This window comes from Geotrypetes seraphini, chromosome 8 (assembly GCF_902459505.1).
Source record: "Geotrypetes seraphini chromosome 8, aGeoSer1.1, whole genome shotgun sequence".
Classification (NCBI taxonomy): Eukaryota; Metazoa; Chordata; class Amphibia; order Gymnophiona; family Dermophiidae; genus Geotrypetes; species Geotrypetes seraphini.
The window spans coordinates 60,752,096-60,778,259 of NC_047091.1; the positions used below are offsets into that span (position 1 = coordinate 60,752,096).

General features: G+C 47.5%; 1 protein-coding gene across 1 annotated transcript in view; it reads left to right on the top strand.

Annotated features, from left to right (window-relative positions):
• NAPA (NSF attachment protein alpha) overlaps positions 1-26,164 on the top strand; it is a 74,645-nt gene that overhangs the window by 43,435 nt on the left and 5,046 nt on the right. The window contains exons 8-9 of the mRNA XM_033954745.1: positions 3,206-3,310; positions 3,408-3,476. Coding sequence (XP_033810636.1) covers positions 3,206-3,310; positions 3,408-3,476 — 174 coding nt within the window. The remainder of the gene's footprint in view (positions 1-3,205; positions 3,311-3,407; positions 3,477-26,164) is intronic.

A 26,164-nucleotide genomic window follows, 5' to 3' on the forward strand; every position in this document is an offset into this window, starting at 1 on the left:
GCTGCTGCATATTTTTAAACCCCCCTGCCGCCGCTGCTGCATATTTTAAACCCCCCTGCCGCCGCTGCTGCATATTTTAAACCCCCCTGCCGCCGCTGCTGCATATTTTTAAACCTCCCCCGCCACCACATATTTTTAAACCTCCCCCTGCCGCCACATATTTTTTTAAAAAAGCCACCACTGCTGCAACTTTCTCACCCGCTCACTCGAACTGGTGGTCTAACAAATTTCCCAGCCAGAAGCCGCAGACAGAGATCAAGAGCAAGCCTTCTGTGCTACTGCCTGGGCCTGCGCTGATCTCTGAATGGCTGCAGTCAGCTCTCGCGGGACTCACAAGAACTAACTGCAGCCAGCTCTCGCTGGACTCACAAGAACTAACTGCAGCCATTCGGAGATCGGCATGGGCCCACACAGGCGTGCAGAGGAATTGCTCCTGATCTCTGCGCTTCTGGCCTGTACGCCACTGGCTGGGAAAGATGGGAGGAATTAAAAAAGGTACTGGGGAGTATGTGGGGGGTGATTATAATACACAGCAAGGATCAACAAAACCCCTGTCTCCCCTCCCCTTCACATATATCCCCTCTATATCATGCTAACAGCTCTAACAAGATACATTTATCTTTTTTTATGTCATCTTAGCATATTTTATGCTACAGAACGAATTATTTTTTTTAACATGTATTGTTATGGGAAAACGCGTTTCACATAACGAACTTTTCGCATAACAAACTTGCTCCTGGAACGAATTAAGTTTGTTGTGTGAGGCACCACTGTATTTTGATTCCCAAGTTTCTAACACGCCATTACCAGGAGACAGTAGTTTTCAAAGTTCAACTACTTTCCATCTAGACATATGCTTTCAGGGATTCAGATCCCATTTTTAGTAGTGTTCTATCAGGAGGTTATTTTTCTACAAAGTAAGCTACTATGTTGTTCTAATTTTATACTCCATAGCATTGGCTTTTCTTTCCTTCTAGGAAAGTTCCTCCTTTTTTTGTCCTCTAAAGTTTTTCTTTTCAAGAAAATCATGCTTTCCTTTTATGAAATTCCTTTCCCTTTTCATATCTACTTAAGGACATGACTGGTTTCAACTGTTCATTTGGTCGGTTGCTCCATATGGGTCCTCTCTTATTTGGTTCTTGAAACTTTTTGCGACTCAATCGTCTATTTAGATTCACCTACCTCTAGGGCAGTGGTCTCAAACTCAAACCTTTTGCAGGGCCATATTTTGGGTTTGTAGGTACTTGGAGGACCTCAGAAAAAATAGTTAATGTCTTATTAAAGAAATGACAATTTTGCATGAGGTTAAAACTCTTTATACTTTATAAATCTTTCCTTTTGGCTAAGTCTTAATAATAATATTGTAATTTATAGCTGAAGAGACATTATAATCAAGAAACTGTTTTAGTTTACTTTTGTGATTATGATAAACATACCAAGGGCCTCAAAATAGTACCTGGCAGGCCGCATGTGGTCCCCGGGCCGTGGGTTTGAGACCACTGCTCTAGGAGGTCCTTTATTATTTTTTCAACCTCCCATGCATGTAGGTTATTCAGAATCCTTCTTTTACCTCTAGTAGAGCATGGAGTTCCTTTGATCCTTTTTTTCCATCAGGTTCCTTCCCTTGCCTCCGTGCTCTCGTATTGGGTCTAGGTTTTTGCGAGGCAACTAAATTTTCTAAGTTCTTGGAACCCAACTCTCCCTCATCCCTTTTATTGGAGCTAGGGAGTCCCACATGTGAGAATATGCTTCCTGCTTGTCCTAGAATAAAGCACAGTTATTTAGTGTTATCTGGAGACAGCAGGCAGATATTCTCACATCCCACCCATCTCCCCTAGTTGGCTTCTTCGCTTGGCCATAGAACTAATGACCTCGCAAGCTGGCGTTGGGTGGGAAGGCACTCGCGCAGGCAGACTTAAAGCTTTTGAAATCTTAAAATGCCAGTGCACTTTTTCACTGTCTGTACTGGGGCTCCTTAGATGATGTCGCCCACATGTGAGAATGTCTGCGTGCTGTACTTTCTCAGTTGGCTACCTGCGATTGTTGTGACGTGTCCTGGCACATTTGTTGTGAAGAAGCAGCATGCCTGCTGTGAGATTTCCTTGTCTTTTCTCCCTGATTGACTCCCACAGAGCGATCATTGTGCTGGCTTAACTGTCTCTGGTTATGGTTGTCTTGTGTTACATGAACTCCCAGAAGCAAAAGTCCATCATCCCAGAAGACAGTTGCCATGACTTTGCCTGTAGACTTTTTTTGTCTTGAACTTTTTTTGAGGTGGGAATGACTTGTGCTTCCACTGCATTGAATCCATTTTGGACTCAAGATCTCTTTGATAGAACCAAGTCTCATCTCCAGTCACCAAATGATGAAAAAAATTCACTTGGTCTTCACGGAGCATCTCCAGGTTCTCCTGACGTGCCATGTCATCAGTATTCTTGAAGCCCATCTTTTCATGAATTATTTTCCAAACTGTACCTGCCGAGATGCCCATTTATTCAGCTATTTGGGAAACCTTAATTCATCTGTCTGACAAAATTAAATCCTCAACTTTCTTGCACATTTCTGTGAGGGCCATCTTCAATGGACTCTCTACCTCACTTATACTGCTTGCCCCAAAATTTTACTTTGCCCCATCCTACAGACTCGCCATAAACTTGCAGTCATGCATTTATGGATCTCTTTTGGCTTTTTCCTTTCTTTTGTGAGAAATTTTATCACTGAACAGTTCTGCAAATCTAGCAGTTTCTTACTTGATTCGCACAAGGGCTCTCCTGACATCCTGTCTGTTGTAATGTTAGACCTACACTGAGCCACAGCTTTGCAGGAGTAACCTTGCCACAACATGCACAGACTTGTTTCAACATGCTTGCAGCTTGCTTTCATACAGATAAATTATTGAATGCCCCTCATACTCTTCCAGTCATGGTACAAAAGGGAAGAAGCTGTTATGTAAGTTGTTTCATAAAGTTTGAAATACAGCTATGTAAATAAATAAAATGAATAAAGATTTATAAAAAAAAAAAAAAGAAAGAAATACAGCTATGTAAATAAAGGAGGGGTTTTTGTGAGATGTAGGGGAACCAGGGCACATGCAGGAATCATTGCTTTTTTCATAGTTAAGTAGCAGATTAGAGAGAATGGAACCCAGTCCTATAGAGAGAGAGCTCGGGGAGGGCTATGCTCATAGTATCTGGTTTGTTTCTAGGTGGGCACCAATGCAATGGACAGCACCCTGCTGAAATACAGTGCCAAAGAGTATTTCTTCAAAGCTGCCCTCTGTCATTTCTGTGTGGACATGCTGAATGCTAAGGTAGGTTCTCGCCAATAGGCCTGTTATAACTTCTGTCCTCTTGACTTCTTTTTCTTCATATTGCTCATGTCAGCTTTTCCTACTCCTTGCCTTGTAGTTGGCGGTACAGAAGTATGAAGAAATGTTCCCTGCTTTCTCAGATTCCAGAGAGTGCAAGTTGGTGAAAGTGAGTGAATATATAAATATGCATACTAGTTTAAGGGCCTATCAACACCCCCACCCCCCTAATCACCAGAACAGTCCTTTTCTTGCTGGTTAAAAGTATGCACACAGTTTTTCATGTTATGCAGCCTGTACCTCTATGCTGATTGAAACCAGGTGACATGCAGAAGATCTCTTTACACATGAGATAAGATGTTTTTTTGTCTACATGATTTTTTATGTTTGCCTGTGAGAAACACTTTTTGCTGTTCATGCTTGGTTAAGATTATAAAGGCATAATTTTGATTGGGATACTGAGAGCAGATATTAAGGAAACGATCATTAAATCTCTCAATGTCAGTGAAATGTTTTTGGGAATGTGACAAGAGCGACTGATTACATAGATGTACAGTTCCAAGGGAACATTGAGAACGTCTGTTGAACTTTGATTTATTTTTCATGCCTTTCTACAAACTAATCAATTATACCAATGGCATAGTAGCTTGCAAAATACAATCCTCCTCGGCCCTTCCCACACCCCTCGTAGGCTCCTCTTCAACAGCCTGTGCTTGAGCCCTGTTTGTGCTGCCTTGCTCTTTTAGAGTTTTACATTCATGTACAGGTGCTTTACTGTTTATAGGTTTAACTTTATTTATTTTTAGTAGAACTTGACATTCAAAAGTTTGTTCTATGTATTTTGTATGGAGGAGAGTGTGGTGTAGTTAGAGCTACAGGCTCAGCACCCTAAGGTTGTGGGTTAAAACCCCACACTGCTTCTTATAACACTAGGCAAGCTACCTAATCCTCCGTTGCCCCATCATTAGATAGATTGTGAGCCCACCAGAACAGATGGGGAAAATGCTTGAAGTACTTGTATGTAAACCGCTTTTGAGTGTGGTTGTAAAACTACAAAATGGTGGTATACAAGTCCCAATCCCTTTTCCTTTTTTAAAATTGGGGCGATCTCTTTTAAGCTTACAAATATGAATATAAAAATATTTTGGCCTTCCAGAAGTTAAAACATTGACATTTTGCAACCCAGCTTTGCTTTTCATATTTCTGTTGGAGCTAGATGCTGAAAATATACAAACATGAATTATGTTCTTTAAACATCGCTACTTATGCCTAGCATCTGTTTCTAGTATCCATGTATAAATTTGAGAGCCAGACCTTCTTAATAGGGAGATGGATTTAAGAGTAGTGTGCTTTTTCACTATGATTTGTAAAATTTCATCATTTTAATAAGGATGAACAAAAGTTGGGGGTGATGTATTTATTTTTTATTGGACTAACAAAATAAGTAAATATATAGTATATATGTGAAATATCTCTTCATAAGCTTGTCATAGATGTATTAAGTTATTCCAGTCTCACATACCAACTTATTTGACTTATATTAGTTCACTTGGCTGTATAGAAACAAGGCAGCCACAAACTATGTAAAACTACTTTGATATTTGATAAGGCGGTATGTCAAATTTTTAACAAAACTGAAACCTTACCTTCTCAGCTACTACTTTTGAGAACCAAAGTGGCCTTCTTTTCCTCTTACTTTTACTTACTTTCCTCACAAAAAGGTTTGTCGCCCTTACAATTACTCCTTTCAGTTTTTCTCACTGCATTTGCACTCCTTCCAGATGTTCCCATCCAGACAGCTTCTTGATGTATTCCCCCATCCAAACAAAGTTAGTTTTTATCCCAGGACAAGCAGGCAGCATATTCTTAACTGATGGGTGATGGCACCGACAGAGCCCCGGTACGGACAATTTTAGAGTGATTGCACTCTAACAAAAAAAAAAAAAATTTATCTTTTTTTTTTTTCTTTCTTTTTCGGTCGGCCCCGGCAGGGCCTGTTGGCAACATCGAAGCCTCGACCTTCGATATTGCAACTGCCATTTTTCCCTTCATGCCCCCTTCACCGGGCTTTAAGAAGTGTCAGCGGTGTGCACGTCCTATATCTTTATCCGACCCGCACAATTGGTGTCTTCAGTGCTTGGGTCCTGATCATAGGGCTTCGACGTGCACCCGTTGCGCTTCTCTTCAAAAGCGAACTTTAAAAAATCGCCAAATTCAACAACAGCTTCTTTTCAGTACCACTATGAAGGGTCCACCGGCATCGACCCCGGCATTGGCAGCGTCCTCGAAATCGGCGCCGGTCCTTTCGACACCGCAGGACGTGTCTTCGGTGTCGCACCCCCCAGGTAAGCCGACTAAGAAGCCATCCCCTACCGTCCTGGGCCCGCCGGTCGACCAAGCAGTGAGCCAAGTCCTGCAGACCGCTCGCCGGCCCCGTAAACGCTCCGCTTCTATTGAAGTCACTGCCTCGTCATCGGCATCTACTTCTGAGCGTAGAGCTGCACCACAGGTACCGAAAAAGAGAAAAGCGGTACCGGTGCCATCGGGACCATCATTGGATGACTGCATAGCGTCCATTCTCCAGGTCCAACTTAAAGAGCAGTTGCAACAACTCCTCCCGGCTCTTGACACCGAACCTTCCAGTGTCGGTACCCTCTGAGCCTTCGGTGCCGGTTGTCGACCAGCCTATTTTGTTGCCATTGACTTTATCGGCACCGCTGCATTCTACCTTTTTGGTATCCATGCCTATTCTATTGGCGGAACCGAAAACCTTGCGTAGGGCGGTTCACTCGGTCTCTAAGCCGGTACCGCTCTCTGACCAGAACCTCCGTACCGCTTTCCATACTTCCCCAGGTACGGTATCGATGCGATCAGGCAAATCGGTATGCAAAACCCAACATGCGGCGGTCTCTACTCCTCTCTCCCAGGGATGACTCCCTTCAGTGCGTGACCCTGATTTATGGGATGATTCCGATGATCCTCTCGGTACCGATGACGAGGCTTTCATCGGATGAGGCTGATCCATCTGTTCAGTAAGCCAGAGCAGACTTTCTTCACTAAATTTCTTAAAGAAATGTCAGACACTCTTTCTATTCCATTGGAGTCTGATTCCAAAAGGTCCAAAGCATTCCTTGATGCTTTGGACTTTGATCAACCTCCGAGGGAATTCCTAAAATTACACTTACATGACATCTTGAGGGAAACCTTTTATAAAAATCTTGAGACTTCTTTAACCATTCCAGGAGCTCCTAGAAAGCTAGAGTCTCTTTATAAGGTTATCCCCATTCCAGGGTTTGACAAGCCTCTGCTCCCACATGAGTCTTTGCTTGTAGAGTCGACCCTGAAAAAAACTGCAGGCTCTAGTGTGTACGCTTCTGTCCCTCCTGGCAGAGAGGGTAAGGCCATGGATAAATTTGGCAAGAGGTTATATCAGAACGCTATGTTGGCCAATCGTTCAGGTAACTAAGCATTCCATTTTTCTTTCTACCTGAAACATCTCATTCAGCAGCTTACCACTTTTCAGAAGTACCTCCTGGAACGCAAGATACCTGCTTTTCAACAATGTACTCCGGAAGTTTATGGTCCGTTCCATCTACAACACGTTTGAGCTCACATCCCGAGCTACAGCAATGGCTGTTGCTATGAGATGTTTGGCTTGGCTCCGCGTCTCAGAACTTGATGTAAACCACCAGGACCACCTTGCCAACACTCCCAGCTGCTTGGTGAATCTCTGGATACCACCACCCAGAAACTTTCTGCTCGTGAGACTAGATGGGATACCTTATTGAAAACCAAAAAGAAATCCCCACCTGCTCGTCTTACCAGCATCGTTTCTCAGCTCGGCCTCTTCCTCCTCATCCTCCCCAGCCTCGGAGGCAACAGCAGTAAAACCTGTTGCTCAGCCTAAGCCCACTCAGCCCTTTTGACTTCCTCCTCCAGGACATAGCCAGTCTTCCCTCTTCTTCTCCTCTACTGCAACCCATCGGGGGACATCTCCAATTTTTTCTGAGCCGTTGGAAAGTAATCACCGCAGATCAGTGGGTTCTGTCCATCATCCGTCACGGATACGCCCTCAACTTTCAGACTCTTCACCACCAAGTCCTCCAAAGGAGTCTGCTTCCAACAGATCTCAGTCCCTCCTTCTCGGTTAAGAAGTTCAGTCCCTCCTTCTCCTCAATGCCATCGAAGAAGTTCCTCCAGAGCATAGAGGTCAGGGATTTTACTCCCGGTACTTTCTAGTCCCCAAAAAGGCCGGAGATCTCAGACTCATTTTAGATCTCAGAGATCTCAACAAATGTTTGGTCAAGGAGAAGTTCAAAATGCTCTCTCTTGCCACACTTTGCCCTCTTCTCACTCAGGGCGACTGGCTATGCTCCCTGGATCTCAAAGAAGCCTACACACATATCCCTGTACATCTGACGTCCAGACAGTACCTCAAATTTCTCATAAATCATTCTCATGACCAGTACAAGGTGTTACCCTTCGGTCTGGCCTCATCTCCCAGGGTATTCACCAAATGTCTCATTGTGGCCGCCTTTCTACGCTCTCATAATTTCCAAGTCTTCCCTTACCTGGACGACTGGTTAATCAAGGCTCCTTCACCTCAGGCAGTGCTTCTTGCCACCAACCAGACCATCCAGTTTCTCCGAATCCTGGGTTTCGAGATCAATTTACCCAAGTCGCATCTCATTCCAACTCAGCGACTTCAATTTATTGGAGCGATATTGGACACTGTTCTAATGAGGGCGTTTCTTTCATCCAACCGCCTTCAGACCCTTCTTCATCTCTGTCAGCAGGTGCTCCCACAGCTTTCCATCTCTGCCAAACAAATGATGGTACTCTTGGGTCACATGGCGTCGACAGTTCATGTCACCCCCTTCGCACGTCTTCATCTGCGCACTCCTCAATGGACTCTAGCTACCCAATGGTCCCAGGCAACAGATCCTTGTTCGCGACACATATCTGTGACATTGTCTTTTCGACAGTCTCTGCAATGGTGGTTGAAATCTTCAAATCTCTCCAGAGGTCTTCTATTCCATCTGCCTCCTCATCATCTCGTCGTCACCACAGATGCCTCTCCATATGCCTGGAGAGCTCACTTGAACGATCTCCAAACTTAAGGTCTTTGGACTGCCCAGGAAAAGAGATATCACATCAATTTCCTGGAACTCAGAGCGATGTTTTACACCCTCAAGGCTTTTCAGCATCTCCTCTTTCCTCAAGTCCTCCTGCTTTGTACAGACAATCAAGTTGCAATGTACTACATTAACAAAGAGGGTGGGACGGGCTCTCGCCTGTTGTGTCAGGAGGCCCAAAAGATTTGGTCTTGGGCGACAGCTCGCCATTTATTCCTGAAAGCCGTCTACATCCAGGAAGAGCAGAATTCCTTGGCACAATCTCGGCAGAATTCTCCAACCTCACGAATGGACTCTCGATCCCTTGACTCTCCAGTCCGTTTTCGCTCAATGGGGAACTCCGCAAGTGGACCTCTTTGCGGCTCCTCACAATCATCAACTGCCTCTCTTTTGCTCCAGACTCTACTCCCCTCATCGTCTGGCACCAGATGCGTTTCTTCTGGATTGGACCAGTCGGTTCCTTTATGCCTTTCCTCCTCTACCTCTCATGTTGCGGATCTTATTCAAACTCCAAAGGGATCGAGCCACCATGATTCTCATTGCTCCACGGTGGCCTCCCTTCTTCTTCAACTCAGTTCCAGGGAGTCCATTCGTCTTCCAGTATTTCCTACTCTGCTTACTCAGCATTAGCAGTCCCTTCTACATCCCAACCTGCAGTCTCTACACCTGACAGCTTGGTATCTCTCGGGCTGAGCTCGACCCACTCACTTCTTTCTCAGCCTGTCTGTTCTATTCTTGATGCTTCCAGGAAGCTGTCCACTCTTCAGCGTTATCAACAGAAGTGGACTCTGTTTTCTTCCTGGTGTCTTCTGCATCATCATGATCCTACCTCACTAGCAGTAGAACTAGTCTTGGATTATCTTCTTTCTTTGTCTAACTCAGATCTCAAGTCTACCTCTATCAGAGTCCACCTCAGTGCCATCACTGCTTTTCATGAACCTGTTCACGGAAAACCTCTTACTGCTCATCCGTTGGTTTCCAGATTTATGCGGGAGCTTTTCAATGTGAAACCACCTCTCAAGCCTCCTCCTATTGTCTGGGATCTTAATGTGGTTCTTTCCGCTTTAATGAAGCCTCCCTTTGAACCGTTGGCCACAGCACATTTCAAATTTCTCACTTGGAAAGTGGTCTTCCTTATTGCTCTCACCTCTGTCAGGAGGGTCAGTGAGTTACATGCACTAGTTGCAGATCCACCTTTCACTGTTTTTCATCATGACAAGGTGGTTCTGCGTACATATCCAAAGTTTCTTCCTAAGGTTGTCTCTGACTTTCACCTTAACCAGTCCATTGTCTTACCTGTTTTCTTTCCAAAACCTCATTCTCATCCAGGGGAACAGGCTTTGCATACTTTGGACTGTAAGCGTGCTTTGGCTTACTATTTAGAACGCTCTCAGCCTCACAGATATTCTCCTCAACTATTCCTGTCTTTTGATCCTAACAAGCTGAGTCATCCTGTTTCTAAATGCACGATATCCAATTGGCTTGCTGCTTGCATATCATTCTGTTATGCTCAGAACGGACTGACACTGGAAGGTTCTGTCACGGCCCATAGAGTAAGAGCTATGGCAGCATCAGTGGCTTTCCTCAGATCCACTCCTATTGAGGAAATCTGCAAGGCTGCTACTTGGTCCTCAGTTCATACTTTCACATCTCATTGTCTGGATGCATTCTCCAGACGGGATGGACACCTCGGTCAATCTGTTTTACAAAATTTGTTTTCCTAATGGCCAACCTTCCCTCCATCCCCTTTTTGTTAGCTTGGAGGTCACCCATCAGTTAAGAATATGCTGCCTGCTTGTCCTGGGATAAAGCACAGTTACTTACCGTAACAGGTGTTATCCAGGGACAGCAGGCAGATAGTCTTACATCCCACCCACCTACCCGGGTTGGCTTCTTAGCTGGCTTATCTTAACTGGGGACCGCGCGCCTCCGTCGGGCGGGAAGGCACTTGCGCATGCGTGGTGCGGCCTAGCTAGAACTTTCTAAGTTCTTAGAGTGCAATCACTCTAAAATTGTCCGTACCAGGGCTCCGTCGTTGCCGTCACCCATCAGTTAAGAATATCTTGTCTGCTGTCCCTGGATAACACCTGTTACGGTAAGTAACTGTGCTTTTTTTTAAGTCTAGATTGAACCTTTGCTTTTGAATGAGCCCTCTATACATAAGAACATAAGAATTGCCGCTGCTGGGTCAGACCAGTGGTTCATCCTGCCCAGCAGTCCGCTCATGCGGCGGCCCTAGGGTCAAAGACCAGTGCTCTAAATGAGTCCAGCTTCACCTGCATACATTCCAGTTTAGCAGGAACTTGTCCAACTTTGTCTTGAAACTCTGGAGGGTGTTTTCCCCTATAACAGACTCCGGAAGAGCTTTCCAGTTTTCCACCACTCTCTTGAGTGAAGAAGAATTTCCTTATGTTTGTACGGAATCTGTCCCCTTTCAACTTTAGAGAGTTCTCCCTACCTTAGAGAGGGTGAACAGTCTGTCTTTATCTACTTCAGTATTTTGAACGTTTCGATCAAGTCCCCTCTCAGTCTTGTCTTTTCAAGGGAGAAGAGGCCCAGTTTCTACAATCTCTCACTGTACGGCAACTCCTCCAGCCCCTTAACCATTTTAGTCACTCTTCCCTGGACCCTTTCGAGTAGTATCGTGTCCTTTATGTATGGCGACCAGTGCTGGACGCAGTACTCCAGGTGAGGGCGTACCATGGCCTGGTACAGCAGCATGATAACCCTCTCCGATCTGTTCGTGAACCCCTTCTTAATCATTCCTAGCATTCTGTTCGCCCTTTTTGCCGCCGCTGCACATTGTGCAGACGGCTTCATCAACTTGTCGATCAGAACTCCCAAGTCTCTTTCCTGGGAAGTCTCTCCAAGTAACGCCCCGGACATCCTGTATTCGTGCATGAGATTTTTGTTACCGACATGCATCACTTTACACTTACCTACGTTGAACCTCATTTGCCATGTCGAAGCCCATTTCTCAACCTTGATTTGTCACGTTGCAGATCTTCACAATCCCCCTGTGTCTTCACTACTCTGAATAACTTCATATCATCCGCAAATTTAATCACCTTACTCGCTGTACCAGTGTCCAGATCGTTTATAAATATGTTGAAGAGTAAGGGTCCAAGCACCAAGCCCTGCAGCACCCCACTGGTGACACTCTTCCAGTCTGAGTATTGTCCATTTACCACCACGCTGTTTCCTATGCTCCAACCAGTTTTTAATCCACATGAGTATTTCACCCTCAATTCCATGACTCGCAATTTTCCAAAGTAGTCGTTCATGCGGAACCTTGTCGAACGCCTTCTGAAAATCCAGATATACAATGTCGACCGGGTCGCCCTTGTCTATCCACCTGTTTACTCCCTCGAAGAAGTGCAGCAAGTTCGTCAGACAAGATCTGCCTTTGCTGAAACTGTGCTGGCTGGTCCTCATCAGACCGTGTCCATCAAGGTGATCAATGATGCAGTTGCTTATCAGCACCTCTACCATCTTTCCCGGTACCGAGGTTAGATTCACTGGTCTGTAGTTTCCCGGATCTCCCTTTGAACCCTTTTTGAAGATTGGCGCAACATTCGTCACCTTCCAGTCTTCCGGAATCTTTCCCGATTTGATCAACAGGTTAGCTATTAGTTGAAGCAGTTCAGCTATAGTCCCTTTCAGTTCCTTGATGACCCTCGGATGGATGCCATCTGGTCCTGGGGATTTATCGCTCTTTAGCCTATCAGTCTGCTTGTATACTTGTTTTAGACTGATTGTCAACCCTGTCAGTTTCCCGTATTCATTTCAAGCATAGAGCCTAATGGGTTCCGGTATGCTGCATATATAAGAACATAAGCAATGCCTCTGCTGGGTCAGACCTGAGGTCCATCATGCCCAGCAGTCCGCTCACGCGGCGGCCCAACAGGTCCAGGACCTGTGCAGTAATCCTCTATTTATACCCTTATATCCCCTTTTCCAACAGGAAACTGTCCAATCCTTTCTTAAACCCCAGTACCGTACTCTGCCCTATTACGTTCTCTGGAAGCGCATTCCAGGTGTCCACCACACGTTGGGTAAAGAAGAACTTCCTAGCATTTGTTTTGAATCTGTCCCCTTTCAACTTTTCCGGATGCCCTCTTGTTCTTTTATTATTTGACAGTTTGAAGAACCTTTCCTTCTCTACTCTCTCTATGCCCTTCATGATCTTATAAGTCTCTATCATATCCCCTCTAAGTCTCCTCTTCTCCAGGGAAAAGAGACCCAGTTTCTCCAATCTCTCAGCATATGGAAGGTTTTTCCATCCCTTTTATCAGACGTGTCACTCTCCTCTGAACCCTCTCGAGTAACGCCATATCCTTCTTAAAGTACGGCGACCAATATTGGACGCAGTATTCCAGATGCGGGCGCACCATCGCCCGATACAACGGCAGGATAACTTCTTTCGTCCTGGTTGTAATACCCTTCTTGATTATACCTAGCATTCTATTTGCTTTCTTAGCGGCTGCTGCGCACTGTGCCATCGGTTTCATTGTCATGTCCACCATTACCCCCAAGTCCCTTTCTTGGGTACTCTCATTCAATAACATCCTTCCCATCGTATAGTTGTACCTCGGGTTTCTGCTTCCCACATGCAGCACTTTACATTTCTCAACGTTGAACTTCGATCTGCCATCTCATCGCCCATTCCCCTAATTTGTTCAGGTCCCTTTGCAATTCTTCGCAGTCCTCTTTAGTCCGAGCTCCACTAAACAGTTTGGTGTCGTCTGCAAATTTTATTATCTCGCACGTCGTCCCAGTTTCTAGATCATTTATGAATATATTAAATAGTAGCGACCCGAGCACCGAGCCCTGCGGAACACCACTCGTGACCCTCTTCCAGTCCGAGTAGTGGCCCTTCACCCCTACCCTCTGTTTCCTACCCGCCAGCCAGTTTCTGATCCATCTTTGTACGTCTCCGTCCACCCCATGGTTCTTCAGTTTCCGGAGTAGACGCTCGTGAGGCACTTTGTCAAAGGCTTTTTGGAAATCTAGGTATACGATGTCTATCCGTTTGTTGGTAAATACAGACTCAAAAAATGTGTTCAGTTTTGTCAGCGATTTCTTTATCTTCCTTTAGCACTCCCTTTATTCCATGGTCATCCAATGGCCCCAGCGCTTCCTTCGCGGGTCGTTTCCCCTTAATATATCAAAAGAACGGCTTGAAGTTTTTCACCTCCTTGGCTATGGAAAAAAGCAATCATCCGTTCAATAATAAAAAATCCTAAAGATTCAATTTCAGTTGAATCAAATTACCGACCTATCGCCAATTTACCATTTATCACTAAACTAATAGAAAAAGTTGTTTTCAATCATGTAAGCAACTTTATTTAAAAAACTCATACACTTCATCCCAATCAGACAGGTTTCAGATCTAACCATTCAACAGAACACTCACTCTATGATAGGTCTTACAACTAATATTCAATATTACTTAGATCACCACAAATCTGTACTTCTGATTTCACTCAATTTATCAGCAGCATTTGACACCATCGACCATCATTTACTCATCAAGAGACTGTCTTCCATTGGTATTTATGACCAAGTTCTAAATTGGTTTAAATCATACTTTTAAGATAGGTCAGCTAAAGTTATCTTCAACAATTCATTATCAAATACCTATACAAACTCTTATGATATCCCTCAAGGTTCAATTTTGTCCCCTCTTCTATTCAATATATTTTTAGCACCATTTTTCACTTTAAGTCAATCCATTGGATTCTCTGCTTTTGCCTACGCAGATGACATCCAGCTTTTATATCCATTAAATACTGCTGATTCTAATGAGGTAACAAATATAAACAATAAGTTAAAACAAATTAGTCAATGGCTAAAAGACAACATGCTGGCCCTGAATCCATCTAAATCTTCAATAATGTTTTTCCCATGGAAAAAGGATCTTACATTTTCATCACAAATACTCTTGGACAATTTCCCACTACAAAAAGTAACAAAGACAAAAATACTGGGAGTATTATTGGACCATGAATTATCCTTCCATGATCAGATTAGCTCTGTAGTTAAAAACTGTTTTTATAAACTACATTTCATTAGATCCTTAGTAGAGAATGACACGGGGGAAAAATCTGTCCCAATCACTGCACCGTCCCCGGCCCACCATCCTCTGCACCGCCCCGTCACCGCCGTTCCCTTCACCACCCCGTCACCGCCATCCCATTCACCGCCCCGTCACCGTCCCCGCAGCATCCATATAAGCCTCAGTACTGCGAAACACCATGAAGACAGAAGAGAGTTCTGCCACTACTACTACTGCACTGAGAATCTGTTTCAGTGCCTCTGCTCTGTAGTAAAAACCGAACATAAAATAAATCAATTAACTTGTCCTCCCTTTCAATGACGTGTCCCCCATGTTCACCTATAGCTCGAATCAGGTCAATTGTGCACACTAAAAATGCAGGAGGATCTGGAACGTGAGCGCAGGCAGGCAGTGATACAAAAACAGCAGACACCCGACCGACTGCAGTGTTCCGCCATCTCCCTCCCTCCATCTCACTTTAGATGTAGAGTATGCCGGCTTTCTTTTTCGCCCAGCCGCATGTGCGGGTGTTCATTTGTTTAATATTCTCCTCTGATGCAACCGGAAACAGGAAGTTGCAAGAGAGGAGAAGATTGATCAATGCGAGTGCGGCTTGGCGAAAAAGAAAGCCGGCATACTCTACATCAGTGGTTTTCTTTTTTTTTTTTCCAATTGAAAAGCTTTTATTAAACACTCCAAACAGTACAGAACAATTGCACATGAAAGGCAAAAACAAAAATACATAGAGCTGAATACCACACTCCAAAATAGTACATAGAAATAAAATCAACAGCATAGACATGTGCAAGTCCTTCAAACTAATAAAACAATCTAGAATACCCCCCAAAGCACTGCCAGTAACCCCCCTCCCACTCCCCAGGGACAAAGCACAATACCCACAATTCTCTATATGGTTGAGAGATAATCAATTCCAAACAGATACCAAAGATTGAAAAGGAATATGGGTATGTGATCCCCCCAAGCCTCGCCCATCTATTCTAACCCCCAGACAAACTCAAAGCCCCTGACCACCCCTTCCACAGATCCCCACAGAAGCCCGAAAATTGCGCCACACATGAGCATAACCATGTAGTTTACCATGCCGTAAGGCCGTTAAATGATAAAGATTCTGCCAAGTAAGCAAACGTTGCTCCACCAGGGCCCACGTGGGAGAGAGCTCCTGATTCCACAAGGAGGCAATGGCCAATCGAGCAGCAGTGAATGTCAACTTACAAAACAAAGAGTCACCCCAGCCAGATCCAATTGATGCCAAAACAACAAGGCGTGTCTCCAATCGGCCGAGGACATCTAAGATCCGGGACACCCGATCAAAGACCTCAGTCCAGAAGCCACACACCTGCCCACACTGCCACCACATATGAAAATAGGTACCCACTTCCCCACAGCCCCTCCAACACAGAACACTCGCACCTCCCCGCCAACGAGCCACAACTTGAGGGGTGTAGTACCATCGAAAGAGAACCTTGTAACCATTCTCAATCAGCAAAGCAGAAATCCCCGCCGAGGAGATCTCCGACCATATGTCACCCCAAGTATCCCAGGGAATAACCGAACCACAATCATCTTCCCAGGCCCTCATGTAGGGAAGGGAGGCCCCCCTACCATTAAGACACCTATATATTGCAGAGAGAGCTCCCTTCCGAAGCACAGGACCCAATAGCAGCTCAAAGGGCATCTTACCACCCCTCAAGTCACCCAGGAGACCCGAGGTCCTAATATAATGCAAAACCTGTAAGTAGGGGAACAGATCCCGCATACCGAACCCAAACTTACCCCTAAGTTCTGTAAAGGGTCTAACACCTCCCTGGACCGGGTCCCACAACTGTCCCACACACACCAAACCCCGTGCCTCCCAGTCTGCAAACACTCCCCCATCCCTTCCCGGTGGAAAGTCAGGGTTGTGTCTCAACGGAGTATACCAGGAATGTCGCCTACTCCCCAATAAACAAGCTCGGGTCTGATTCCATACCCTCAAGGAAGTCACTACTGAGGATACCCCCCCCTACCAGTCGCGCCCTACCAGGTACCCACGGCCTATGTAACAAAGGCACCCCATCACTTAAATTTTGCTCAATTTCCACCCACAATTTCGGCGTCTGCGCCTGCCATTCCAAGAGGCGCAACTGAGCAGCCTGATAATATTTCACCACATCTGGGACCCCCAGCCCTCCATCCCCTCACCCCATACATAGGACCTTCCTACTCACCCTCGGCCGCCTACCAGCCCAAATAAAATTAAAGATGTGTCTTTGAACTCCCTCTAGCGTTTTTCTACCCACCCAAAGAGGCAATACTTGGAATAAAAACAACAAACGAGGCAAAATCATCATCTTCACAACGGCCACCCGGCCCAACCAAGAGAAATACATATCTTTCCAATTAAGCAAATCTTGGCGAATACGACGAAAGAGCGGGGGAAAGTTAAGGTCATATAAATCCACTCCCGGCGGTCCAAAATAAACACCGAGATATCGCAAAGAGCGCTGAACCCACCGAAACGGATATCGAGCTCGGAAATGGGACACCCGGTCCTCAGGCAAGTTAATGTTGAGGAGCTCTGATTTACTAATATTGACCCGAAAGCCCGACACCCCACCATAAATGTCCAACTCCCTCAATATAGCTGGCAGGGAGGTCGCAGGCTCTTCCACCGTGAACAGAATATCATCCGCAAACAAGGCCAACTTAAAGTCCCCTCCCGGCACCATAACCCCCTTAATATCCTGATTCATCCTCACCCGCTGCGCCAGGGGTTCTACCGTCAAAGCAAAAAGGAGCGGGGAAAGCGGGCATCCCTGACGTGTGCCCCTTGCCAGAGAGAAAGTCTCCGAATAACCACCATTCACCTTAATGCAGCTCAGAGGGCCACTGTACAGGACCCTAATCCAGTCCCGCATGCGTGGGCCCAACCCCACCGATTCTAGGACCCGAAATAAAAAGGGCCAAGCTACCCTATCGAATGCCTTCTCAGCATCGATAGATAAAAACACCGTTTCTCGCCCCCCCCCCCCTCGCCCTATCATATAAGTTATAGACCCTACGAGTATTATCACCTACCTGTCTGCCTACCACAAAGCCCGACTGATCTGGATGGATCAGCCGAGGGATCCAACTCATCAATCGATCCGCCAAAATGCGCGTGAAGATCTTAGTATCAACCCCCAGTAAGGATATCGGCCTGTAGGAAGCACATTGGAGGGGATCCTTCCCCTCCTTAGCTAACACTGTCACTCCCGCCAAGCGCATAAAGTAAGGGAGGGTACTATTCCCTTGCAACGAGTTAAGAAAACGCAATAAAGGAGGTAGTAGCAGATCTTGAAAACGTTTGTAGTACCGGACAGTAAAACCGTCCAACCCAGGTGATTTACCAAGCTTCATAGAACGCAACGCGCCACGAGCCTCAAGCAATGTAAGAGGGCGGTCCAACCGCGCCCCATCAGCCTGTGTAATCTGGGGCAACTCTGCTGAATTTAAGTAAGCGTCCTGGTCCCGCGAGGGCCCTGGATCTTCCGGGGTATAAAGCTGTGAGTAATATTCCACAAAACGGGCACGAATAGCATCCTCAGTCTGCAACACTTCCCCAGAAGCCGCTCGGAGTGACAAGATCTGGTTGCGCGTCTGTCGCACCCTAAGACGGTGCGCAACCAGTCGACTAGCTTTATTAGAGAACTCAAAATATCTCTGTTGGAGGAGCTGTAAGTTATGATGTAATCTGTCCAAGTCTAAAGCCTGGAGATCCCTACGGGCCTGAAACAAGCGCTCCCGCAATGTCACATTCCAAGGAGAACGCTTATGCAAACTCTCCAACCTACCAATCTCGGTTAACAGGCCCGCTGCCTCCTCCCGCCGCTTACGCTGTCGGGCCGATGCCAGAGCTATTAATCTGCCCCTAAGGGTAGCCTTTAACCCCTCCCAAACCGCTTCCAATGAAGCTCCACACTCCACATTTACATCAAGATAGTCTTGTATCCACCCTTCGATCTGTGTTCCCACCTCTGGGTCATCTAAAAGACTATCATTAAAACGCCAAAATTTCCGTCCCGAGCCTCCACCCACCCCCTGGAATCGTAACCACACCGGTGCATGGTCCGACCACGTAAGTGACTCAATCCCCGCGGACTCCACCCTCCGAAGTAGTCCCCGCTCCACAAAAACATAATCAATTCTAGAATATGAGGAGTGTATTCCCGAAAAGTAAGTATAGTCCTTAACCGAAGAATGCAGCCACCTCCAACAGTCCACCACATTCAGATTGGCCAATGCCTCCCGCAACAGTTTACGATCCCTTCGCCCATAATGATCCGCCCTCCCTGAGTTATCCAAGTGAGGTGTCACTGTAAGATTGAAATCCCCACCAAAAACCAGGGCTCCCCCCTTGAACTTGAGAATCCGAGGGACCAACTCACGAAAGAAGGTCCCCTGCCCCTCATTAGGGGCATAGATATTTACCAGGGAGTATAAGACCCCCTCAATCAGAGCCTCCAACATAATGTATCTGCCCTGAGGATCCCGCACCACCCTACGTACCTCACAACGGATCCCCTTACGAATAAGAATTCCCACCCCACTCCTCTTAGAAGTGCCCACCCGGGAAGCCCAAAAGGCCTGCGGAAACCTGTGATCTCCAGCCAAGGATTCATGGGACTGCAGTAAGTGTGTTTCCTGGACAAAGCAAACATCAGCCCTCAAACGAGCAATTCCCTATAGAAGGCCCTTCTCTTGTTGGGAGAATTGAGACCCCTAATATTATAAGAGACCAGTTTAAACGCCCCCATATTCCAAATAAAATAATGACCATGCAAACCCAACCCCAACAAGTATGTCCCCCCTTCCCCCCCCTCATCCCTCCCCACCACCCCCCCTCCCCCACAGTGAGAGTCCTCAGATCTCCCACCAACATATAAAGAAGTGAACCGTCTCCATGGCCCCTTACACACATCCCACACACAAACAACAACTATCAAAAACGATGTGTACAAGATTCCCCCATACACCAACCCACCAATCCCTCAAGCTCCCATGTCACCATTTACACTCCCCCCTCCCCCACCCCACACTACCCCCCATTTAACACCAACCTGAAACCTTCAACATCCCCCTCCCCCCCATCCCAAACCAGGTAGTGTATAACCCCCACACAACACTCTCCCAAGGGGAAGATTCAACTGTCCATTCCCCCGGAGTGGAGTCCAAAGACCCCCCACCGAGGCCTGAAACTGGCATTGGAAACAGGAAATAGACAAGTACATTCAGTCAGCTCTCAGGGAGGAGCACTGGAGGACGAAGCAGTGGCCCGATGAGGGGGCCCACCCCCTCGGCCACCCCTCCCGCTTCGGGATCCATTTTCCACTCGTTGCCAGCGGGAGTAGAAGGACGCACACCCTGGCCAGGCACTACACCTCACGCCAGGATAGCCTCCTCAGGGATCTCAATACCCGCTTGTTGTAGCAGCCCACGAGCCTCTCGAACAGTGGTAACTCTGGTGTGAACTCCGTTGATGGTAATAACAACTCCAAAAGGATAAGTCCATCGATAGCGCAAATTGCTGCGCTGCAAAGCCTTGGTCACTTCCCTGAATGCCCGCCGTTTCTGGAGCGTGCCAGCAGCTAGATCCTGATAGAACTCCAGCCGGTGGCCCTCCCAGGTGACCGTGCCCATCTCCCGGGCTCTGCGGAAAATCCGCTCTTTAAGAACAAAGCTCTGAAGACACAGCACTATCCGCTCTTTAAGAACAAAGCTCTGAAGACACAGCACTATATCCTTCGTTTGATCCAGTGTCCGGGGTCCCAGCGCACGATGAGCCCGCTCCAATCCCGGCTCTAATGTGTCGTCTTGCAGGAGCCACCTGATCAGCTGGATTGTAGTAGCACGAACATCCTTAAACTCAGGCAGGTCCGGCAGGCCCCGCACCCTCAAATTGTTACGCCGGGTGCGGTTCTCCAGGTCCTCGACCTTATCCTGAAAAAGTTGGTAATCCGCAGACACCGTCTCCAGTGATCTCTGCATTCCGGTTACACTGTCTTCACAACTATCCATGCGCATCTCCACCACCTCGACCCTCGTGCCCACCTCCACCAGGTCGGTGCGCAACTCCTGCACCGCCTCCCGAACCTGCACCGCCACCGCAGAGATTTCAGATTTTACCTCTGCGATCCATCGCTGCATATCCGCTTTAGTAAGCGGGTCCATCTGTGAACTCTCTGGCACCGGGTCCTCCACCATATCTGCCACAGCTGCCAGGGCCCCGCTCGATTTCGCCGCCTCCCCGCTGCATATTTCAGGGCCCATGCTGCCACGTTAGCCCGGCTCAGCGCTTGTTCCATCGTGCGCTGGCCGGGTTTGTCACCGGGCAACTTTTTTCGCGTTGCCATAGTGATCGCTGCGACTTCACACACCTCACCAGCCCCCGGGAACAAAAATTTGCGCCGTTTTCACACCGAGAAGATAGTTATTTCGCCGGCCCGAACAGGAGCTCTCAGTTCAAGCTCCCATCCGTGGCGATGACGTCACTTCCTACATCAGTGGTTTTCAACCTTTTTACACCCGTGGACTGGCAGAAATAAAAATTATTTTGTGGACTGGCAAACTACTAGGACTAAAATTTTAAAACCCTGTTTCTGCCCCATCTCCGCAAGCTCGGTCACCTCAGTAACTTTAGAAAAATAGACAAATATAGACAGCAGATATAAATTCTCAAAACTGACACATTTTGATCACTAAATTGAAAATAAAATCATTTTCCTACTTTTGCTGTCTGGTGAGTGATTTCATGAGTCTCTGGTTGTGTTTGTTTCCTTCTGTCTGTGTATCCTTTCTTTCTTTCTGCACTCAGGCCCAAGAATTGTCCCTTTCTATTCCCTCCCTCTTTCCTTCCTATGTCCTTAGTGCCCCCGGTGCCTCCTTCTCATGTCTTTAGTGCCCCCGGTGCCTCCTTCCCATGTCCTTAGTGCCCCTTCCTGTCTTTAGTGTCCCCAGTGCCTCCTTCCCATGTCTTTAGTGCCCCAGTGCTTCCTTCCCATGTCCTTAGTGCCTCTTTCCCATGTCTTTAGTGCCCCCAGTGCCTCTTTCCCATGTCCTTAGTGCCTCTTTCCCATGTCTTTAGTGCCCCCAGTGCCTCTTTCCCATGTCTTTAGTGCCCCCAGTGTCTCTTTCCCATGTCTTTAGTGCCCCCAGTGTCTCTTTCCCATGTCTTTAGTGCCCCCAGTGCCTCCTTCCCATGTCCTTAGTGCCCCTTCCTGTCTTTAGTGCCCCCAGTACCTCCTTCCCATGTCTTTAGTGCCCCCAGTGCCTCCTTCCCATGCCCCTCTCACTGCCTTCCACACTTTGTCCCACCCCCACCCCCGAAGCTTGCCTGCCTGCCTGTGCCTGTCTCCCTCCTGCCGCTCAAAAAAAAAAAAAAAAAAAGCCTCCGTCCTTTTCCCCCTTCTCTTACCGCAATGCTGCAGCTGCTAAAGCCGGAAGTCTTCTTTCCGACTCAATTCTGACGCCTGGGATACTCTTCATCAGACATGTCCCCTCCGCAGGAGCCGGAGTACGAGGAACCGTCGACCTCTTGTTCTCCCTGTCGGTCCCAGGTCTCTCTGGACCCCGAGGCCTCGACTTCGTCCAGCCCTTCTAGGAGGCCTGTGCTGGTGGATCAACTGTCCTTTTCGTCTTTCCTCAGACAGATGGCGGATGACCTGGACATTACTTTTGACACCGGATCTCGATACTCCAAGGAGTACCTCGACACCATGCATTTACCTAATCCTCCTGCGGAGTCTCTTAGATTGCCTCTGCATAAACTGCTCGATCAAACGTTTATAAGATGTTTTGAGACCCCGTACTCCATCCCTGCGGTCCCGGGCAAGTTGGATGCTAGATACCGCACGGTTCATCAAAAAGGGTTCGAGGGCTCTCAACTCTCTCACCAGTCCCTGCTGGTCAAATCTTCCCTCAAGCGATCTCATCCTTCTCAGGTGTACGCCTCCGTGCCCCCGGGTCGCGAGGGCAGGACCATGGATAAGTTTGGGAGGAGGATATACCAGAACTCGATGATGGCTTCCCGAGTTCTCAATTATACTTTTCACTTTGCTTCATATTTGGAGTTCTTCTTGCCTGTGCTTCGGAAGTTCACGCCTTACATTGAGTCTCAGGCTCGGTTCGAGTTCGAGGAAGTAGTGGCCTCGCTGTCCCAACTACGTCTCCAGTTGATGCAATCCTCTTACGATGCCTTTGAGCTTTCGTCACGGGCGGCCGCCTGTTCCATGGCTATGCATCGATTGGCATGGCTTCAGACCATTGACATGGACCCGAACCTCCAGGACAGACTGGCCAATGTTCCTAGTGCGGGAGTGGATTTGTTTGATGAGTCCATCGAGACTGTAACGAAGAAGTTATCGGACCATGAGAAATCTTTTCAATCCATCCTCAGGCCCAAGCCTAAGCCTCAACAGTCTCGACCTGCTAGACCGCCCTTGATCTATCAGAGGCGTTACACTCCAAGGCAGGCTCCAGCAGCGAGGCAACCAGCGAAGAGGCAGCCGCCTCAGCAGAAACCTCAGCCTTCTACTGTCCCCAAGGCTCCTCAGCTTTTTTGACTCTCTCCCAGGGAGCATAACCGACCTCGTTCTGCATCCTCCTGTTTTTCCCATAGGGGGTCGCCTCCATCATTTCTTTCATCGCTGGGAGGCTATTACCACCGACCTCTGGGTCCTTTCCATCGTCAAGGAAGGATACTCTCTTCAGTTCCATCGGGTCCCTCCGGACCACCCTTCAAGAGAGTATCCTTCCAACTTGACTCAGACCGCTCTTCTTCTTCAGGAAGCTCAGGCTTTGCTTCGGCTTCGGGCCGTCGAGCCGGTCCCTGTGGACCAACACAACCGGGGGTTTTACTCCCGGTACTTCCTTGTCCCGAAGAAGACGGGCGACCTGCGACCCATACTGGACCTTCGGGTCCTCAACAAGTTCCTGGTCAAGGAGAGGTTTCGCATGCTGACCCTTGCTTCTCTCTACCCCCTCCTCGAGCAGAACGACTAGTTATGCTCTCTGGATCTCAAGGAGGCCTACACTCACATTCCCATTCATCCGGCCTCCCGCAAGTTCCTCAGATTTTGGGTGGGACATCTACATCTTCAGTATCGAGTGCTTCCATTCGGCCTGTCCTCGTCTCCCAGAGTCTTCATGAAGTGTCTGGTAGTGGTGGCCGCTGCACTCCAGAACAGGGGTCTTCAGGTATTTCCCTACCTCGACGATTGGCTCATCAAGGCCCCCTCTGCTCCAGAGGTCATTTCGACGACCCTGGCTACAATTTGCTTCCTGCAGAGTTTGGGCTTCGAGATCAACTTCCCCAAATCTCATCTACAGCCTACCCAGTCTCTCCCCTTCATCGGGGCGGTCCTGGATACCATTCGACTCGGAGCATTCCTTCCTCCTCAGCGCATGGAGGCTCTTCTTCATCTCTGCCAGTCTGTGTCTTCTCGCCAGTCCATAAGAACATAAGAACTGCCATCTCCGGATCAGACCTTCGGTCCATCAAGTCCGGCGATCCGCACACGCGGAGGCCCTGCCAGGTGTACACCAGGCGTAATTTATAGTCCACCATATCTTTATATGCCTCTCTTAAGGAGTTATGCATCTAGTTTGCTCTTGAAGCCTAGGACGGTCGATTCCGCAATAATCTCCTCTGGGAGGGCATTCCAGGCGTCAACCACTCTCTGAGTGAAGCAGAACTTCCTGACATTAGTCCTGAACCTGTCCCCCCTTAGCTTCATTACATGTCCTCTAGTCCGTGTCAAATTGGACAATGTAAATAATCTTCTCTGCTCTATTTTGTCGATTCCTTTCAGTATTTTGAAGGTCTCGATCATATCCCCACGCAGTCTCCTTTTCTCAAGGGAGAACAATCCTAGTGTTATAAGTCTATCCTCGTATTCCAGTTTCTCCATACCCTTCACCAGTTTTGTTGCTCGTCTCTGCACCCTCTCCAGCAGTTTTATATCCTTCTTTAGGTAGGGAGACCAATGTTGGACGCAGTATTCCAAGTGTGGTCTGACCATTGCCCTATAAAGCGGCATTATAACTTTCTCCGATCTACTCGAGATTCCTTTCTTTATCATGCCCAACATTCTATTTGCCTTCTTTGCCGCTGCCGCGCATTGTGCCGACGGCTTCAGGGTCCTATCTATCAGTACACCCAGGTCCTTTTCTTGTTCACTCTTCCCCAGAGTTGCACCATCTCAGCGAGACACATGATGGTCCTCCTGGGCCACATGGCCTCTACAGTTCATGTGACGCCCTTGGCCAGACTCCATCTCAGAATTCCTCAGTGGACCCTGGTTTCTCAATGGACTCAGGTGTCAGACCCGTTGACTCGACACATCATAGTCACTCCTGCTCTTCGGCAGTCTCTACTTTGGATGACCTCTTCGAATCTATCCAGAGGTTTGGCATTTCACACTCCTCCCCACCAGAAGGTTCTCACAACCGATTCCTCGACCTATGCCTGGGGTGCTCATCTGGATGGTCTTCGCACTCAGGGATTCTGGACCAGTGCGGACCGACTCCATCAAATCAATCTTCTGGAGCTCAGAGCCATCTTCTATGCTCTTCAAGCTTTTCAATACCTGCTTCACGACATGGTGGTCCTCATTCGCACAGACAATCAGGTTGCCATGTATTATGTCAACAAGCAGGGGGGCACGGGCTCGGCCTCCCTCTGCCAGGAAGCTCTCAGAGTCTGGGATTGGGTGGTTCGCCACAACGCCTTCCTCAAAGCTGTCTACATTCAGGGGAAGGACAATGTCTTGGCAGACAACTTAAGTCGTCTACTCCAGCCTCACGAATGGACACTCCATTCCACACCCCTTCATCAGATCTTTGCACAGTGGGGGACGCCTCAGATAGACCTCTTTGCTGCTCCCCACAACTTTAAACTGCCTCAGTTTTGCTCCAGGATTTACACTCCTCATCGCCTCGAGGCAGATGCCTTTCTGCTGGATTGGGGGAATCGTTTTCTGTATGCGTTTCCTCCATTTCCTCTCATTCAAAAGACTCTGGTCAAGCTGAAGTCTGACCATGCCACCATGATTCTAATAGCTCCTCGGTGGCCCAGACAACCTTGGTACTCCCTTCTACTCCAACTCAGCAGCAGGGAGCCATTCCCTCTACCAGTGTTTCCTTCACTGCTTACTCAGCATCAGGGATCTCTTCTTCATCCCAACCATCCACCTGACAGCTTGGTTCCTCTCAACGTAACTCCTCACCAGTTTTCCCAGGCGGTGAGAGATGTCTTGGAGGCTTCCAGGAAGCCTGCTACTCGTCAATGCTACTCCCAAAAATGAACTAGATTTTCTTCCTGGTGTGTTTCCAATTCTAAGGAGGCTCAGCGAGCCTCCCTATCCTCTGTATTGGACTATCTTCTACACCTGTCTCAGTCTGGTCTCAAGTCGACATCTATACGAGTCCACCTGAGTGCTATTGCGGCTTTCCATCAGCCTCTACAAGGGAAACCTCTCTCTGCTCATCCTGTGGTTTCCAGATTTATGAAAGGACTTTTCCATGTCAATCCTCCTCTCAAACCTCCTCCAGTGGTTTGGGATCTCAATGTTGTCCTTTCTCAGCTTATGAAACCTCCTTTTGAGCCTCTCAACAAGGCTCCACTAA